A 19,989-nucleotide genomic window follows, 5' to 3' on the forward strand; every position below is an offset into this window, starting at 1 on the left:
ACAGTGTCTGTATTTTTATTACTTTACGATGTAGAACACTGCGGTCAGAGACTTTTAGAAGAGGAAGAGGAAGAGGAAGAGGGGGGCTGATCCCACAATGAGCGAAAATAATCTTTCTAAATTCGTTTAAGAATAATATGCCTCTGACCCTTCCAGCGTTTAACTTAATACAAATACCATAAATGCATTTGCAGAAGCACCGTGCATGTGTGGAAGAGCCGCTTCCTTTGTTTCCTCAACACATTCTGGCTCTTTGTGTTTCCTCTGGTGCTGAACAGCAGCAGACCTGCAGACCTGCAGACCTGCAGACCTGCAGACCTGCAGACCTGCAGGCAGGAGCTGCTTCAGACACGCAGCGAGTCCCGAGTGAGAATCCTTCATGCTGCTGTTCTCTCAACACCTCAACACCTCTGCGTTCTGTCTCCTCGGTGGGGGCAGGTGAGCTGCGTTACCTCGAGCTAAACCACGCTGCTTTGGCCCGAGACAGAATCAGAATATATATATATAAATAAATAAATAAATAAAGCTCCTGACAGGTGCAAATGCTGAAGGAACAGTTCCTCTGTTGGCGGTCTGTGACTCAGGAGAAGATGAGAGGATTCACACACAGAGAAGCTGGTTTGTTTATCCCTGATGATGGATGCTCATGGCAACAAACACACACACACACACACACACACACATGCACGTAGAGTTTAATGCGCCTCCCTCCCGGGTTTCCACAGAAGGGCGTTTTTTAAAGGCTCTGAAGAGAAAGCGCTGCAGACGGAGACTCTCAGGCGAGAGGAGCTCTGTGAATAATGCAACGCAAACTGACAACATGTTGCCTCACATGCGAGCGGCTTCGCTGGTGTGTGTGTGTGTGTGTGTGTGTGTGTGTGTGTGTGTGTGTGTGTACATCGGTACATCTCTTGCTTTCAATTTCTCAGAGTCATTTATTATGTTGATTGACAGACGGTGAAACGGAACATTTCTCAGTTTAAATTCGATGCATTTGGCTTTTTTTTGTTTGAGCTGTTGCTCAATAAACCAGGAAGTTTAGAGACGCCTTGTTGGTTTTCTTTAAAACTATTTTCTGGAGATAAATGACAAAGCGATTTCCTCGTCTGAAGGAAATGTCCTGATGGGAAACATCACGGAGATTAATCCAAACGCAGAAACAACACTTTGCTTCATTACTTTTATCTGTATTTCCAGTGGCATCGTGCTGCTGTCACACGACCAGTTCCTCTTTTTATTTCATTGCGACCCAACGCTTAACTTGTCGACCTCAGGACACCGTCTGCCTCTCGTGAGCCTTCATGTCGCCTCGTTACTCTTCTCTCTTCTCTCTGGCGTAATCTCTGTTGACGCTTTCAAACCCAGAGCTGAAACAAAGTTAGTTTCTCTGTTCACTGGGAACCAGAACAGACGGAGATCACACAGCGTCTGAGTTTAAAACATCAACCCTTATGTGCATATTCATATTCTCACCTGTACTTTGTGTACTTTTACCTGCGATGTGTTTTACTTTCTTCCTGACTTCAGTCCTCACTGTGCTCTTTAAGATACATTCTCTGTGCTTTGTGAGGAAGAATAAAGATTAAAGCGGCCATCTTTTCCTCCATCTCTGTCTTCCAGCTTGTCCGTCGGGCTTCTTCAAGCCGACCCAGAAGGACGAGCCGTGCATGCAGTGTCCCATCAACAGCCGCACCACCAGCGAGGGCGCCATGAACTGCGTCTGCCGCAACGGGTTCTACCGCACCGACTCGGACCCGCTGCAGATGCCGTGCACGAGTACGTACACCGCTCAGGTTCAACCTGCGCTTCTGCACGAGTAGTAAACTTTGCTTTTTGCAAAGCAGACGAGACACTCGAGGAGGGGGGGGGTCAGAGGTCGGCGGTAGGAATCCTGTCAAGAGCTCCAACGCCACGCTGACCCGACCCACCAGGCTCGGCCGAGCGGAGGTCAGCGGGCGCGTCGCTGTGAGGAGAAACCCTCTCTTGTCTCTCTTGTCTCTCTTGTCTCTCTTGTCATGCCAATGAAGCCGTTTGAATTAGAATTTGAGGCTGACAGCGAGAGCTCAGAGCGAGACGGGAAAGGATAGACCAAAGCAACAAGAGAGAGAAAATGAGAGCGGGGGGAGGAAGCGTGAGGGAAAGGAATGAAGGAGAGGCAATGTGAGAGGATGCAGAGAGGATGTGTGCATGTGAGAGAGACAAGAGCATCAGAGCAGAGAGTGTGGTCTCACTAAAACAAAACAGGGCCGAGTGAGAAAGAAAGAAAGGAGGAAGAAAAAAAAAAAAGCTCCTTTCAACGTCGGGCGAGTGTTTCTCCCCCTCGCTCGCCCTCGCTCGGCCTGTTGAAAGGGAGAGAGGAGGGAAGAGATTTGATGGCCTCCAACAAAGGAGATTTGCATAAGCCCGGCTCTGGGAGTCGAGCAGCTGTTGTGAATGAGAACGCAGCGGCGTCACGTCACTCGCATGAAGCGCAGCAGGGCCCGATTAAAGGGAACCGGGGGGGGGGGGGTGGGGCGGGAGGAGGAGGAGGAGGAGGAGGAGGAGGAGGAGGGTTTAGGGGTCCTCCTCTCAAGGAAGGAGATGCCAAGGAGGAGTTATGTTTGCATGTACGAGAGACACCGAGGAGCGACGCTCCAGCGGGCGTCTTTCCAGAGCCGGAGATCTGTTAATTGACGGCAATTAAGAGGTTAAATAAGAAGTGATGGGACGCAGGATGCTGTGGGCGGAGCCTCTCAACCGCTAGTCCTGGAGGAGAGACCTTCATCCTCTAGTCCTGGAGGAGGAGAGACCTTCATCCTCTAGTCCTGGAGGAGGAGAGACGTTCATCCTCTAGTCCTGGAGGAGAGACCTTCATCCTCTAGTCCTGAAGGAGAGACGTTCATCCTCTAGTCCTGGAGGAGGAGAGACGTTCATCCTCTAGTCCTGGAGGAGGAGAGACGTTCATCCTCTAGTCCTGGAGGAGAGACCTTCATCCTCTAGTCCTGAAGGAGAGACGTTCATCCTCTAGTCCTGGAGGAGGAGAGACGTTCATCCTCTAGTCCTGGAGGAGGAGAGACGTTCATCCTCTAGTCCTGGAGGAGGAGAGACGTTCATCCTCTAGTCCTGGAGGAGGAGAGACGTTCATCCTCTAGTCCTGGAGGACACGACTCCACAACTCGGCTGTAAAAGATAAACACTTCTCATTGTTTGTTTGTTTGACCTGTCACTCAACATGTGGGAAGTTTCCAACCTTAAAATGCCTCTAGCATCTCTCTCTCTTCTCTCTCTCTTCTCTCTCTTCTCTCTCTCTTTGTCGACATGACACTCCGTGAGAAAACTGTTAAGAAAACACTCGTCAAAAAGTGGACACACAGAGCGAGAGAGAGAGAGAGAGAGAAAGAGAGAAAGAGAGAGAGGGCGAGCGAGCATCCTGAGGGAAACGCCATTAGCTCAGCCGTCTGTTGGCGGCGTGTTGGATGTTCTCTTCGCCTGTAATTTGAGGCGAGTTGGGCAATCTTGCCCTCGGTGTCATTAAGTACGCAACACAGCGGCCATCTTGAACGATGCTAGAGGACGTAGCGTTAGCTTCCTTTGCTGTACGCACTGGATGGAAACAGTTTTTTTGTCCATTTGTTCATTTTAAAGCAGCTTCAACCTTTTGGAAACCAAAAGCAACCCAACTGATTCCCAGCATGCCCAAAGTTTTACCATAAAATAAGTATTTTTTTCTCCAATTTTTGAACTGAACGACAGTGTTTTGACTGAAACTCCTTCATAACAGGCCAGGGCTTTGTTTTATTGTGATTTGTGCTGCAGATTGTGATTATTTAGGTCATAATCTTTCCAAATAAGTTGTCTTATTAGTATGTGGGCACTGAACAATAAAATGTCCCCACAGTTTTCAAGGGGTTAATCTACATTTCTAACTTTACAAGTGACCCCTATTACATCGTAGCGACGAGCCCACGAGGGAATTAGCAGCTATCTGCGCAGCGTTATAAATCGCAGCGTTATAAATCGCAGCGTTTTAAATTGCAGCGTTTTAAATCGCAGCGTTATAAATCGCAGCGTTATAAATCGCAGCGTTTTAAATTGCAGCGTTTTAAATCGCAGCGTTATAAATCGCAGCGTTATAAATCACAGCGTTTTAAATTGCAGCGTTATAAATTGCAGCGTTTTAAATCGCAGCGTTATAAATCGCAGCGTTATAAATCGCAGCGTTATAAATCGCAGCGTTTTCACTGCAGAGCGTCTCTTGTGTGTTTTCCCCTCCAGCCGTCCCCTCGGCTCCGCAGACCGTCATCTCCAGCGTGAACGAGACCTCCGTGATGCTGGAGTGGACGCCGCCCCGCGACTCTGGCGGCCGCGAGGACGTCGTCTTCAACATCATCTGCAAGAGCTGCGGCGGCGGCCGCGGCGGCTGCACGCGCTGCGGCGACAACGTGCAGTTCCTGCCGCGTCAGCTGGGCCTGACGGAGCCTCGCGTCTACATCAGCGACCTGTTGGCCCACACGCAGTACACCTTCGAGGTGCAGGCCGTCAACGGCGTGTCGGACCAGAGCCCCTACTCGCCTCAGTACGCCTCCGTCAACATCACCACCAACCAGGCCGGTAAGTGGACCCATCTGTCTTTTTTTCTGCACTTTCTATTCCCCTCTGCGGTCTCTCGGCTCTTTTTTCCACCCTCACATCTATTTCTGTGCTCTCGCGGCGCCTCTTCATCACACTCGTTCCTCTCAAAGCACATAATGCACAGAGCGCCGCTGGGTTAGCGTTAGCTCGCCCGCTCTCCCGTATGCTGATGTATGCAGATTGAAGCGGGGGAAAGAGAGCGCCGCTGATGATGCGACAGACAGGATGTGATGGCCTGCTGGTCTTTAACAGCGTGACCTCGTCACCGCTCCTCCACTTCATCTGCTGCGCTCTCTCATCCGCCTACTTGATTGTACGACAGCGCTGCGGTGCATCAAAAATAATTAAAAACATGGCGCGCGTAATAGCTAATACGCTACATGCGTATGCTATGTGAGAGAGCTAGCTTGTAAAATAAACACTGCCTCATCAAAGAAGTGCTCGCTAATGGAAAGCAGCTTCTCTTTGTGACCGGGGGAACTTCTTCTTTCTTTTTTTTATCTGCGGGATCTTTCCAGAGCTCCAGACGTCCCTGGATGGTTCTTCTGGAGCGTTTGCATTCGGGCCGCTTCTCTAATTATTTCACGGAGGCAGCGGCATTGATTTGCTCTTTAATTGTCTCTATGAAACGCATCGTTTGGCGTGCCAAGCTCTTCTCCCCCAGCGCTGATGAGCAGGAGGGGGAGGCTTTATCTTTGCACTGGCTTTGCATCCCATTAGCATGGCGCGCACCCGTCATCTCACATGAGCTACCTGAAAGAACTGTTACTGTGGTTTTTACTGCGACGGGCATGTCGGGTTTTGTTTAACTGCTCTCTCGCTCTCTCATTACTTTCCCCCGGAGTTCCCAGATGTCCAGAGCTCTGCAAATACCAGCAGTCCAACGGGGGAAAGGGTACACAAGTGGGACGACAACATTTAAGAGGAGGTTTCCACACTCAAAGTGACCCCTTGTTGCAAACTTCAATGTTTACGGAAACCTGTGTGTGTGTGTGTGTGTGTGTGTGTGTGTGTGTGTGTGTAAAAGCGCCATAAAGCACTCGTTCACAATGAGCGCTGGAACGGTTCTTTATTCAGACGGCGGCCCTTTTTTTTATTGTCTGTTTTGGTTTGAGTCACTGGTGTGGTGCTTAATGAGGGCCTGTGAGTGCAGTAAAGCGTTGTAATGAGGCCCCTGCCCCGCTCGCCCTCGCTGGGCCACAATAAGTCTGCCCCCCCCCTCAACCCCCAACCCTTGGTCCCCCCCCCCCCCTATGCCGTGGGGTCCCTGGCGGAAATTGGGGGGCTCCGCTCGCTCTCCACTGAAGTGCCGTCACTTTGGATTAGGCCGCGAGGGGCTTCCTGTCAGAGGAGCTGTGAAAAGAAACTCAACTCTTGCCCAGCGCCGCGCTCCCACCTCACCCCTTCATCACCCCTTCATCACCCCTTCATCACCCCTTCATCACCCCCTCATCACCCCCTCATCACCCTCTCATCAGGGCGTGACGGTGGACCAGGAGCTCGTCGTTGCGTCTGCGTCGTGAGGCTGGAGGTTACATAAACATCTGGTCACCACTGAGCACCTCGGGCTGCTCTCTGCCTCCCTCTGACACCGAGAGGCAGTTAGATGAAGAGAAACAAATATTTTAAATGTTCTCAGTCGGCTTCGGCTAGAAGTCGATGCGTCATGAACGCAACGAAATAACCAAATAATAATAATTTAACCCTGTGCCATTTTGTCTCCAGACCTCTTTTCCCTGTTTGAGTCGTCGTAGGAACCCCAAATTAATTCCAATACTTGTGTTTATTGTTTGTATTTGTTCAGCAAAGTCTTGGAAAAAAAATGTAAATCACTTTAAAAAGATATTTTGATGGTAACTATGAACATCCAGCATGATATGAGCCAGATTCCCCAACAAAGCCTCCTGGAGCGTCAATAAGACCTTTATGGAAAGATTAGGACCTAAAGAATCAGAATCTGCAACAAAAATCAGAATAAAACAAAGACTTGTCCTGTTAGGAAGGAGTTTCAGTCAGAAAACTGTCGTTAGGTTCAAAAAGTGAGAAAAAATACGTATTTTAAGCTAAAAGATTGTCTGTATGGGGCATGCTGGGTATTAAAATGGGAGTTTCCAAAAGGTTAAAGTAAGACACATCTTGTGGGAGAGGGTGGGGGGGCTGAGAGAGTGACGTGTGCAAAACTTCTCACTCGCCGCCGCCCTCCATCGCCCGCAGGTGGCTCCTCCCACTCCACAGGAGGCTCCTCCCACTCCACAGGAGGCTCCTCCCACTCCGCCGGAGGCTCCTCCCACTCCGCCGGAGGCTCCTCCCACTCCGTAGGCGGCTGGTGACGGCTCCTCTGTGATAAAAGGCCTGGAGAGCGCGGCGCTTGATTACACACTGCGGCGCCGCACAAAGGCAGCGCTGAATGCAGCTCCAGCTCTTTCATCATAAGCACATGACTAATTCCCCCAAACTGGCATTGTGTGTTGAATATGCAGAATAGTTGAATATGCAGAATAGTTGAATATGCAGAAGCCTTGAAATGCCCCTCAAGGCCGTTTTATTCTTTATTCATAATAATGAGTCACAAGGAAGCCGATGGCTTTGAGCTGTCGATGCACTGTTTCCCTTTGCGTGACGTCCAATGAGCAGAGGAAGCCAATCATACAGTGTGTGTGTGTGTGTGTGTGTGTGTGTGTGTGTGTGTGTCACAGACAGGAGGCTTATGGTCACACACACATTTACATCTCTCACTGCAGCGACGGTTCAGACGTTCTTGAGCTTCCTGCTCTTCATGTCCAGTTGGATCCTCTTCAAAGTGTTAGAACAACCGTCTGGTAGCAGGAGGGTCGCGTGTTGGAGTCGTAGACTCAGCGTGGCGTGCCCCCCTCCCCTCACCTCGTCTCCACGCCTGAAGAAGCACCTGCAGTAGTGACATCCTCTGAGCGCACACCTTCCTCACCACTTCACCGCTTCCTCACCACTTCACCGCTTCCTCACCACTTCACCGCTTCCTCACCACTTCACCGCTTCCTCCCGCTCAGTGGGAACGTCCGTCATTAATGTTTGAAGGGAACGCCGCGTTCCCACCCGACGTGGTTTCATCCTGATGGACTCTCCTTAACAGCCATTTTGTCTTCACACAGCCGGATGAAGAGGCCACAAACACACACACACACACACACACGAGAACGCACAAGTTGTGTGTGTGTGTGTGTGTGTGTGTGTGTGTGTGTGTGTGAGGTCCTTCTGGAGGTCTCAGTCAGGAAGTGAAGCAAAGCAGAGATTCACTAATCTGGAGGTTCACCTGTAAATATTTGGGGGAAACGATGACGTCGTGATATCAGAAGAATTATGAACGATGATAATGAGATCAGTCTCGATATATTAATGAACTCTGTGTTGTTGTGTTAACCTCTGAGTCATTTTCTAGGTTTTACATCATTTTCTTAAATTCACAACAACATCTCATCTCTGCATGTGATGAGGAACTATTGTCATAAAGCATAAAGACGTAATATGGCCCCAAAGCTGGAAAATGTCATCTTGATTTTGGATATTCTTCATTTCTCTTGTGAAAACATAACTTTACTCAACAATTTGCAAGCTCACGTTTGTTTTTGTCGGTTGAGGTAAATGTTTCATAGTCACACCTGACTCATAGAGTCTGCAAATATGTGCTGATAGAAATCTGTAATTAAGTCATAAAACCTTTTATTAGAACAAGCTGTGTACAAATCATGGTGTATAATTCACGTGTATATGAAGGCTGAAGTCTATATTTTAGTTATTTTACAGATTACTAATAACTAATGTTTAAATAAAGAATTCACATAATAACCGACTATAAGATGAGTCTGGAGCTGCTGAGGTGAAATTTATCCGTAATCTGATATAATCCAGAATTGCACAACACATGAACTACAGCTCCGTGTCCTCTGTGCGCCGCCATGTTGAACTGTGTGTGTGTGTGTGTGTGTGTGTGTGTGTGTGTGTGTGTGTGTGCGTGTGTGTGTGTGTGTGTGTGTGTGAGCCTCCAGAGGACGTGTTTGTTTCAGGGTGTCATGAGCTCAAGGTGAGCCGCTCAATGCTCCTGAGAAGCAGACAAATTGGTTTCTTATCAGGTTGAACCGGCTGATTGTGGAAGTGAAGCGCCGCTTATGCAGCCGCGCGCGCGTGTGTGTGTGTGTGTGTGTGTGTGTGTGTGTGTGTGAGGGGAGTTACGACTTAATTACTGTCCAAATTGCCCGGGGCCACAGTAACCAGGCTAGCGGGCCGTGGTGCGCGTCCGTCCACCAGCGGTCAAGTGTGTGAGCTGCAGCGTCACGTTCATGGCGAGGACGCGTCGGCCCGTAGAAACAGCTGCTCCCACAGCCAGAGCCTCAGCGACGCTTTGATTGGTTAAAACAACCTGACGCAGGAATGAACGCTTCATCATCACCGTCCGTCTCATGCGACGGCGTTTGAATCTGGTTGAGTCTGAAAAGCAAAGTGCTGAAGAGATTTAAGAGCACGGTTTGCTCAAAACGCTGCTATGGAAGTAGGAAGTGAACCCATTTGACACGAGCACATCCTGTCGTACAGCGAGGAAAAGAGAATTATGGAAAGATTAATATTACCTACAGCGCGTGAATGCTTTAACACTTCTGATGTAAAGTCACGCGGCCAAACTCGTCAGCGACGAGGAGGCCGAGAGGCCGAGAGGCCGAGCGTCAGCGTCCACGACGGTGACAGGAGGCGTATGGCGAGCGCTCCTGTAGGTCAGCCGGGCAGACGGACAGGAGGGTACCCAGCATGCACCTGGAGGCCGAGAGGGAGGGGTAGATGCGCAGCCTGCAGGTCTGACATCATCAGATGAGTTTTAATAACTCATGCATGCGTGTGAAGTTCATCATGACTCACCATGAGTTACCTGATGGGTCGTGTTCATGACGCCTTCAGGAGCGTGTGGATTCGTGTTCGCTGATCATGTTCTGTGCATCTCAGCGAGGAGAAGATGCTCATCGGCTGCAGACACATGGAGGTTAAGGGCCTCGATCCTTCAACCCGACGCGCTGAGACGAGAACAAAACACACGATTCCTTATTGTGGAGTGCATTAGTGGATTGACTTCAACGCACTCGTTTATTTACTCTTTACATCCAGGAGGAGGAGGATGGTGATGACTTAAAGAAAAAAAAGAGATAATAAATAAAAGTCGATCAAGCAAAAAGGGGTCTCGACCCAATCAGCTCTGTGGTTTCATTTATGGAGCCGAAGGATGAACTTCATGGAGTTAACGTTTGACAATTAGGAAGATGAACACAATGGCCGCTCCTCCTTCCTCCCTCCTCTCTCCTCCTCCCTCCCTCCTCCCTCCTCTCTGCTCTCTCCTCCTTCCTCCCTCCCCCTTCCTCCCTCCTCCCTCCTCTCTGCTCTCTCCTCCTTCCTCCCTCCCCCTTCCTCCCTCCTCCCTCCTCCCTCTTCCTCTTGGCCTCGCGCTCGTCTTCGTCCTCTTTGCTGAAGTTCAAGTTCCTGCTCGGTGGAGTATTTCTTTTAGGAGAAACAGGACGACCCCCCCCCCCACTAATGCCTCTTATTTTAATGCAGCCTCAATTTACTCGCGTGGATCATGCGATCTTCATCCATCTTCATCTTCATCATCATCCCCTCCCAAGGTTTCATGTGTAAATTGGGGTCAGGAACTTTATAAGCGGAGATGATCTTTTATAATCCTTCCCATTGTGTGCCGATCGTTGCTGAGACCTCGTGTGTGTGTGTGTGTGTGTGTGTGTGTGTGTGTTGTGTGTGTGTGTGTGTGTGTGTGTGTGTGTGTGTGTGGATCAGCATGTCTTCAGCGTTAAGCCAGAAGTCATCTCTGTGCATTAAGTTGAACCGGAGCAGATGTGCTTCACGCTACTTTCACGTCTTGATGTTGTTTGGAAGAAGAAGTAAATAGACGTGTTTCCCTCGGAGCAGCTGAGCGGCGGCGGCGGCGGCGGCGGCGGCGGCGGCGGCGGCGGCGTCCTCAGATGTGACATCACTCCATGTGATACTCAGACTGTGTAACGAGCTGATTGGCTTTTGGAGCGACTGACGGCAACTGTTCCGATCAGAAGATTTAAAACAGATCTTAACGGACGTGTTGGATCCAGGAAAACTCCAGAGTTGTGCGTCGTGCGCTTCCTCGTGGTCGCACACATTCTGATCGTTTCGGCGTGTCGTCGCCGGCCGAATCACTCGAGTCGATCCTCATCACGCAGTTTAGAAACAGCTATTCGTCTCCGCTCAGCGTTCTGCTTCTTCTTCCAAACAAAGTTATTAAAACTTCACATTTCTCTTCGCGTGCCACCGACCAAATAAAAAGAAGAAGAGAAAAGAGTCCGCTCTTCTCTTTTCCAACAATATAAAATCGTTGACATGCCGTGGTTTGAGTTTTCTCCTCCTGGCCGACGCCGGCTAATAGAAGTTGTTTAAATGCAGGAAAAAAGCAGCGTGCATGTTAAACTCTGAGTCAGGATCTTCATTCCAGCTCAAACTTTCTGTGTGTTCAGCCGAATCGCCCGAGAGGCAGAGAGACCACAGCCGACTCTGAGCCTCTGCACGAAAACACTGTCAAATCATCCTACTTCCCATCTTTCTCTCACAATCTGCTAACTTTGTGTTGTGTCAAAAAGCCGTGACGGCGTCCATGTTGCTCGTTTCACAAAATGTCTTCTGTTTGGTTTCTTGAAACGGGACGTTTGTGCCGAGCCGTGGACAGCGAGAGGAACTCGCTCCAGGTTCTTTTTCACCTCGATGAGCGTCACTGGACGTCGAGTGTTTTTGCGTTAACTGCAGTAAAGATGTGAGAAGCTAAAGGAGCTGCAGCGCCGTCCAGCAGCTGAACCTCTCAGGACAACGTATTGTTTCCTGATTGTACGCCGGCTCAGCTTCTGCAGCTTCATGCATACTGATGTCGGTTGCTCTACGTTGAAGCTCTAACCTCCACGAGCATCTGAAGACTCTTCAAACCCCCGATGAGCCTTGTTTTATAATTAGCTTATGGTGTGTGTACGAGTGTATTACAGCCCCCTCCCACACACGATTCCAGTGCATATGGTTTAAAACTTGACAAACTGAAATCTCCCTTCTGGAGCTTTACTGCACTGGAAAATCTTTACAGATGTAAAAACCCACAATCCCTTGCAGCTGGGGGCACGCGGCAGGCTGCCAGCTCGCTGAAAGTCCTCGCGAACGCGGCCTCTCCCTTTAAGACGGCTCGCCGCGCCGCTCATAAACGCTCGGCCGGCGGGGCGAGCGGCGCGGCGGCGGCGGCCTCTTTGGGAGGCGGCGTGCTGGAGGAGCAGCTGCTTCTCGGGCCCTTTGGGAGGGAACGCACTGCGGGAAACCCCGTTTTACAAGGAAAAAGGAAAAGGGATTTACGAGCCCGGACCTGTTCTCGCTACCTCCCCCCTCCCCCCTCCATCTTCCCCAAATCATAGCATTGCTCTGCAGCAGAACGTCTAATCATCAGAACCACATGCTTGTAGACACATCAGGATGTTAGAGACACATGAAGGACAGATACGTTCTCAGAAGCATGAGATTCATGCAACAGCGAATGTTGGAGCTTATTCTTTTTTTTGCTTCTGTATTTTCTTCTCTGAAAGACTGAAACAGAGCGAAAGCTTTCAGACGGTGAGGTGGGCGTCGTCTCTCGCCTGCAGAGAATAAAAAAAGGAAGTATTTTTCGGTGTACTGGCCGGTTTGAAGACGGGGCAGCCACGACGGAGCTCTCCTCTGCAGCCAGCCGTCATGAATTTACCCATCATGCATCACGGCAGTACTTAGCGATGAGGCTTAAACTCTGGAGCCAAACAAGGGAACGGTCAAAGAGAAAATGGAAGAGAAGAAGAAGAAGAAAAAAGCCCACCAAAAGAGTGCAGTGCAATAAAAGATAAGAGGCATAAATTAATGGGACGGATGAAAGCCGTCGCTCCTGTTGAGCAGCAGCACGGCCCGTTAAATGAGCTGGGCTTAAATGAGCGGAAATATCCGCCGTAAACTCCATCTTTGATTGATTAGGGAAGTCACCAGGTGCTCAAACGCAGCACACAGACATCTAGTGGAGACGTGGAGCCAAGCGGAGCCCTTGTGTTGTGTTGTGTTGTGTTGTTGGATCGAGGCCAGAGCGCCGCGACAGAAGAAGCCGCCTTTCAGATCCGACCCGGCTGCGATACACAAGCGTGACTGTTTCAGAGGGGCACCCCAGGGCCCCGTCCTGGGGCCCCGGCACATTACAAGTCTTTATTGTCTTTCAGAGTCTCTTAGCGGAGAAAAATGAATGAAACACAATCGCTTCGTAGACATTGAAACACACAGAGGTGAGCAGTGTGTGTCGGGTGTCACATTAATAATCATGCGATGCATCTCTGTGACACGTCTGCAGCTCCTGCTGCTTTACGGGGAACTCCTGTTGGACGTGTTCATCAGGAGCGTTTGTCTTCCTGATCTCATCGTGTAAACGTACAAGCCCTGTCGGTGTCATCGTCAGCGCTCCGCTGGGTCTCAGGACATGAATGAAGCGTCCTGGTGAAAGTGGAGCTCGCTGGACGAAGCTCATGACGAGTCGGTCCCCGGGAGTATGAATTGCTTACGTCTTTGCTTTTAATTTCTAATTGTCTTTAATGGGGTGCAATCCCCTCTCGGTTTAGGAATAATTATTGTAACAACAAAAGAAAACGTCTTGAAACAACTCCAACGCGCATTTGGCGGCGTAACTCGGGGAAATGATGTTGACACAAAGAAAACCAAGTGTTTACTCAAGCCTGTGAATTATGGATTAAGTTGTGTTGTTTTGGGGGGTTCTCGCTCCACAAACCTCCAGAATACAATGGAGACTTGTAGATTACATAAATTAGATGAACCAAAATGGTTTTCACATGTGGATCTGCAGCGAAGCGTCGGCTCGGCGTACCGCCGCGTTCCTCAACGACTGGTGGAATGAATCCACTAGAAATCCTCCACGCAGCTGGATGTTTCAGACGTTGCCTGTTTTCACTCGGCCTTTACTTCACACACACGGGAACACCACGCCTTCCTTTTAATTGAATCCCAGTTAGTTTTTCCTTATCGGGTTTGTTGGGCTCGGACGAGGCGGCGGCCCCCCCGCCGTCTGGAAGCCGTTCTCTCCGGAGCAGAAGAAGAACCTCAGTGTTCTCCTCCGACAGCTCCTCGTGTTGGCATGCGGCCATCGCCTGCACATGAACACATGAGCTGCCTTTGTTTCCCCGGCTCCGTCTCGGGTTACCGGGCCGCGCCGCGTGTTTTAATGGAAACGCTCTGCAGGAACGCGGCCATGTGGCCGTCCTGAAGACATGCACATCCGTAATGGGATACTCGTGAGCTGCTCTCAGACGAGCCGTTCGCCTTATTAGGCTGTCGGCCCCGACTGCAAACAAACTAGTGAGGAGGAGGAGGAAGAGGAGGAGGAGGAGGAGGAGGAAGAAGAGGAGGAGGCCGGCGTCCCGGCTGGGTACTGTATACATTACTGTACCTCCGGCTCCAGGAAGGCGTGGTGACGCACGGCGGCCGCGGGGCCATCGTGAGTCGTGAGTGCTCCAGAGATGAAATATGGATATTCATATATATAAATACATCGTCTATTAACCGTCTGCTGGCAGCGGCGCAGGACGACGCGCTCCGTGTCTTTCCACCGCCGCGGTTTGTGTGATTCGTCGTCCGAGGTGGACGCTTGTGTTTGGGGTCAGACGGCCATGAGAACGAGGGATTTTAGAAACGTATCGTCGGCTCTGACGAAGTGATCACTTACACGCTGCCGCTTCAGGACTAACGGCGTCCATGTTACATACAGAAGCGTCCTTTTAAACCCCTACACACACACACACACACACACACACACACACACACACACACACACACACACACACACACTCACGCGCAGCAGAATCCTTCATCATAGAGGCGTGGCGGCTGTAATTTCCCACTGAGTGGATTTTCCGTAAAGAACGCGTGGCGGCGGAGAGACTTTCGTTCTTTATTGCCGGGACTCAGGGGAGCCACTGTGTGTGTGTGTGTGTGTGTGTGTGTGTGTGTGTGTGTGTGTGTGTGTGTGTGTGTGTGTGTGTGTGTGTGGCACGGGCCTGTAGGGGATGAGTGCGAGGGCCTAGTGTTCATAAATCCTGGCCCAGCTCCCCTCCTTCCCTCCACAGCCCACCCTGCCCTATTCACACACACACACACACACACACACACACACACACACACACACACACGGGCCTGCGGGCCTTGCCGGCTGCCCAGACGCAGCGTTTCATCTGCAGCTCCTCGTGGCCTCCTGAACTGATCCTGATGGCTGCTGCAGGCCGTGAGGTCATCGCTCCTCTGACCTCACGGCTGTGATGTACCGAGCTTTAAGACCCGGAGCGGCGCCGAGGCTGCACGCGGCCACCCATGATGCAACGAGACCCAACAGCCGAGTTCACTTGATGCGAGTGAACTCACGCAAAAAGTATTGAAAAGATAAAGTCCTGACGTTTTGTCTCAGACGTCGTCGCTTGTTTGACTAATATGAAGCAACACGACACTAAAAGAAAAGCCTTTTATTTATGATATGTACAAGATATATATATATATATATATATATATATATATATATATACACACAGTGAACTTACTCCGATACGAGCGCTCACCAGACGACCAGGAAGTCATGAGTTGGACAGATCAATGGTGATATTTATTTCTTCACATCGCAGCAACACACTTTTACATTTTTCTTTGGTTTTTATGTTTCCTCTTTGAGAGATTTATTGTTTCTGTTGCATTAAAAAATCAACTTGTGGAGACTTAAAACTCATCATCATCATCATCATCATCATCGAGTGTAAAAAGCAGACGTGTAATCGTCACATTTGCTCGCTGATGATTCACATTTAAAGTTTTTAACGCCACAAACTTCAAATGTGAGTCATCAGCACACGAACGGCTGCTGTTGTAAAACCATCTCTTTACTGTACGTTCAGTCTAAAAGCTCTCGCAGCAGATTAAAGTCACCTGGATCCATAACGCCGCGTTGGCGTCTCCACGCAGTCCAAAGTTCAACTTGTTGATTTGTATATCTTCTGAGAGGAAACCAGCAACGCGCCTGAGGAAGAAAATAATGTCAGAACTGAAATTGGGGGGTAAAGACCTGTTGGCAGTGATTTACATCGTGTGGTTTTGTAGCCCAGAAAACCTTCTGCTGGTCCTTCAGGCCGTCATCTCCACGCATAAACAACTCAGTCAGTCAAATTAGAAAGTGGAAGACGTTGCGTTCTGCGACTTGTTTGTTTGTTTAGTTTGAGACGTTCTTCCTGCGTGTGACGCACGGTGGTCTGCTGATTTAACAAATGATTTATTTGGAGAAGGTGGTCTGTTATCAAGAGGAAATGAATCACATGAAAATCACAGTTGACACTCGGGGGAAGTCCCGCCGGCTGCTCGTGCGGTTCATCCGGCGTTGCAACGTGCAGACCTGCATGAGAGGAGCTCTCTGCAGCGCAGGCTGCAGCTCATCACGCAGGTTTCATGGCGCTGCAGAGTTTGTCTCCCAGATTAAAGATGCTGTAAAAACACTCGTGCAGACGTTGGTCGTCTTCATCCTGTAACAAACTGCCTTTGCCTCCCTCGCAGCCCCGTCCACCGTGTCCATCATGCACCAGATCAGCCGCACCGTGGACAGCATCACGCTCTCCTGGTCGCAGCCGGACCAGCCCAACGGCGTCATCCTGGACTACGAGCTGCAGTACTATGAGAAGGTAACGCACCCCATAAAAATCACCAGATAAATGATGCGCTCGTGATCGAATGAAACACACAGAGTTGCACGTTTCAGTTGCGAGCGTCTGCCTCCTCGCACTCGTTTGCATACCAGCTCCTCCGCGCAGTCGGAGCTTCTGAACGCCGCTGAAGAACTTCTGCTCGTCTCTTTCAATTATGATCACGGTCAGTCACTGGAAAGAGGAAACCGCGCGCGGCCCTGCAGTCGCGCCCGCAGGCGATCGATGCGCAGAGGCCTGCGGTTGCAACAATGCAGCGCCGGCTGCTGTAAAAATAGGACGGAGAGGGCGAGCTCCCCGCCGAATCAGCAGATACTTTCTCACAGGGAACACTCGCCGGCCGCAGATACAGAGTCACCAGAAAAACAGGCGCGCGGCCCACGATGGCGCGTTCACGCCGCCCGCCGTCTGGCGTTCGTCTCCACTTCTGAGTCTGATTCCCTCCCATCGGCACCGCTCGGAGAGAGCTGTCAAAACAATTGCCCCGGCTGCTGCTGCTGCTGCTGCTGCTGCTGCTGCTGCTGCTGCTGCTGCGGCTCAGAAGAGCAGCGGCTTGAAGGAGTCAGGAAGCGGCGGTGAAGCGCTGATCCTCAGGAGGAGCAGAAGAAACGAGCGGCCTGACCTGAAACTGCCACCAAACCAACTTCTAAAGCTGCAGCTGATGCGCGTCTCTCTCAGCGATGCTTCGTGTGTGTGTGTGTGTGTGTGTGTGTGTGTGTGTGTGTGTTTATTCAGATGTGTTGTATTGTACTGTTTGTTTATAAGATTCGGCGTCAAGATGATTTTTTCCTCGGCGCCACTTCTGCTGTCCATCTTTTCGTAAAACACGTCACAGGAGCAACGAGCGGTGGAAGTGTGTCTGCCTGTAAGCGCCCATGAAGGCCGATAGAAAGACTAAACACTAAAAAGAAGTGCTGCGTTGGCGGATGCTGCTGCATCACTCGCTCCTCCCGAGCTCCACATCTCAACCTACTATGTAATTTATTCTCGTGGCATTTCATAATTGTTAGTCTTTGCGATTGGACTGTAATTACTAATGTGCACAAATTCAACAAATCGTTTTGGTTTTTCCACCCCGCTCCTCCCCCTCCTCCCTCTTTTCTCCTCCCAGGACCAATCAGAATACAACGCCACCGCCATCAGGAGCCAGACCAACACGGTGGTCATCCGCGGCCTCCGGCCCGGCAGCATCTACGTCTTCCAGGTCCGGGCTCGCACCGTCGCCGGCTTCGGGCGCTACAGCGGAAAACTCTACTTCCAGACGATGACGGAGGGTGAGACACTTCACTCATGTGACCCCGAAAGCACGCAGGGCCGGAAACGCCTCGCTGGAGCCCGGTGCCACCGGCACGCCGTATAGCGTAGCATAGCATAGCATAGCATGGACACAGACAGCTGCGGGGATAAAAGGGAATCTTGTTGTGGAGTAAACAGTTAAAACACTCCACAGCATCATCAAGTCCATGCCAAAGATTGCTACTTGCTACTTGCTATTTGCTATTTCCTACTTGCTACTTGCTATTTGCTATTTCCTACTTGCTACTTTCTATTTGCTATTTCCTACTTGCTACTTGCTATTTGCTATTTCCTACTTGCTACTTGCTATTTGCTATTTCCTACTTGCTACTTGCTATTTGCTATTTCCTACTTGCTACTTGCTATTTGCTATTTCCTACTTGCTACTTGCTATTTGCTATTTCCTACTTGCTACTTGCTATTTGCTATTTCCTACTTGCTACTTGCTATTTGCTATTTCCTAATTGCTACTTGCTATTTGCTACTTGCTCTTTGCTACTTGCTATTTGCTATTTCCTACTTGCTACTTGCTATTTGCTACTTGCTCTTTGCTACTTGCTACTTGCTACTTGCTCTTTGCTACTTGCTACTTGCTACTTGCTCTTTGCTACTTGCTATTTGCTATTTCCTACTTGCTACTTGCTCTTTGCTATTTCCTATTTGCTATTTCCTACTTGCTACTTGCTATTTGCTATTTGCTATTTCCTACTTGCTACTTGCTCTTTGCTATTTCCTACTTGCTATTTCCTACTTGCTACTTGCTACTTGCTACTTGCTATTTCCTACTTGCTACCTGCTGCTTGCTGCTTGCTCTGCGCCTGGAGGTGGAGGTGGAGGTGGAGGTGGAGGTGGAGTCGTGTCTTTGTGCGGTTCAAGGAGGACGTGTTCCTGTGCAGCTTGATGTCAGAGCCTCGCTCTGGGTTTCCCCCTCTGATCGTCTCGTTTCCTGCAGCCTGCAGCGCTCTGCGCCGCCATTAGCTCGATCCTTCATACGCCAACATGGCCGCCACGTGCACAGATCGGCTCTGAGGATGAATCAAAACCGACTCTCAGCTGTAAATACTGCGTGAACCCCGCGGTGGATCACTCAGTTTGTTGTTTGATTCATGTTTTTTCCTTTAAAGAAAAGTAGAGCGGTCCAGACGGACCTCTCCTGGATGTGTCTGCCTCAGCAGACAAACACAAGAAATCACTGATTCAACAACGCAGCTCTGAAAACTCTGAAAACACTGAAAACACTGAAGCCGAGTGAGAAAAAGCAGAAATTACAAAAGTTAAACCAAACTTTTCTTCTTGGGACCAAATTTTAAAAGATGACAAACGATCGCAACCCAATTCAGCAAATATAAACTATTAACTGTGAGAAATGCACATTAATATTCTGCATCTCCTTAAATATATAATCCAATGCGCTGGTTTATCTATTTAAGGTAACATTGATTATGATGTTTTTTAGTTTTATGCATTATTGTAAACTCGTCAGTAAACCAGACAGAGAGCCTTTATAACAGATTAAATGATATTAAGGCATTAATTTGCCCTAAAGGTCGACTGCAGGCGTCAGTGTTGAATAAAAGATGATTCATAAAATCACTTTTGGTTGCAACTCGCTCTGTGAAGACGGAGTTAAACGAATCTGATCACAAACTGATTATCAACTGGATTTATGTTTTTTACTCAGTTTTCACGCTTACTTAAGGCTCATAAATTCCCTTAATTCCTCTCAATAGTTGTTCAGGCGGTTTCAGGTCATAAACAATAAACCGGCAGCTCTGGGTCGAGACTCTTTAACCCTCTGATCAGCGTTCAAAGCACTTCATCCATATTTCATGAACCCTGTGACCGCTTCATGATGGAGTTATTAAAATATATATTTACGCTTTTGTCTTTTACTGAAAGTGGATTCTGGTGAGGAAACGAATAATAAATAAAGTAAACAGTAGTAATTATAGACATAATACTTCTTCAAAAGAGAACAACTACAACTTAATGCAATACTTATACACATATTTAATATTGTGCAACACTTTTATAAACATGTGTACTATTGTGCAATACTTTTATACACATGTTTGCTTATTTTATTTGCTATTCTTCTGTATATTTAATAATCTTCTTCTTAAATTTTGTTTTATTACTGTTCTGTTTATTTATATTACTTGACGTATCGTATATGGTAGAAAGTCGTTTGCAGCTCTCTCTCTCTCTCTCTCTCTCTTTCTCTCTCTCTCTCTCTCCCCTCTCTCTCTCTCTCTCTCTCTCTCTTTCTCTCTCTCTCTCTCCTCCCTCTCTCTCTCTC

At 49.2% G+C, this 19,989-nt stretch overlaps 1 protein-coding gene across 1 annotated transcript in view; it reads left to right on the forward strand.

Annotated features, from left to right (window-relative positions):
* The window catches only part of LOC137799917 (ephrin type-B receptor 2-like), a 52,930-nt gene extending 35,078 nt beyond the window's left edge, over window positions 1–17,852 (forward strand). Inside the window, exons 3-6 of the mRNA XM_068596793.1 lie at window positions 1,621–1,776; window positions 4,255–4,590; window positions 16,249–16,373; window positions 17,506–17,852. Coding sequence (XP_068452894.1) covers window positions 1,621–1,776; window positions 4,255–4,590; window positions 16,249–16,373; window positions 17,506–17,754 — 866 coding nt within the window. The 3' untranslated portion in view covers window positions 17,755–17,852. The remainder of the gene's footprint in view (window positions 1–1,620; window positions 1,777–4,254; window positions 4,591–16,248; window positions 16,374–17,505) is intronic.
* The last annotated feature ends 2,137 nt before the right edge of the window (window positions 17,853–19,989 follow it).

Source organism: Clinocottus analis, unplaced genomic scaffold, assembly GCF_023055335.1.
Source record: "Clinocottus analis isolate CAN_PGR_092001 unplaced genomic scaffold, fCliAna1.0.p SCAF_102, whole genome shotgun sequence".
NCBI classification, from domain to species: domain Eukaryota; kingdom Metazoa; phylum Chordata; class Actinopteri; order Perciformes; family Cottidae; genus Clinocottus; species Clinocottus analis.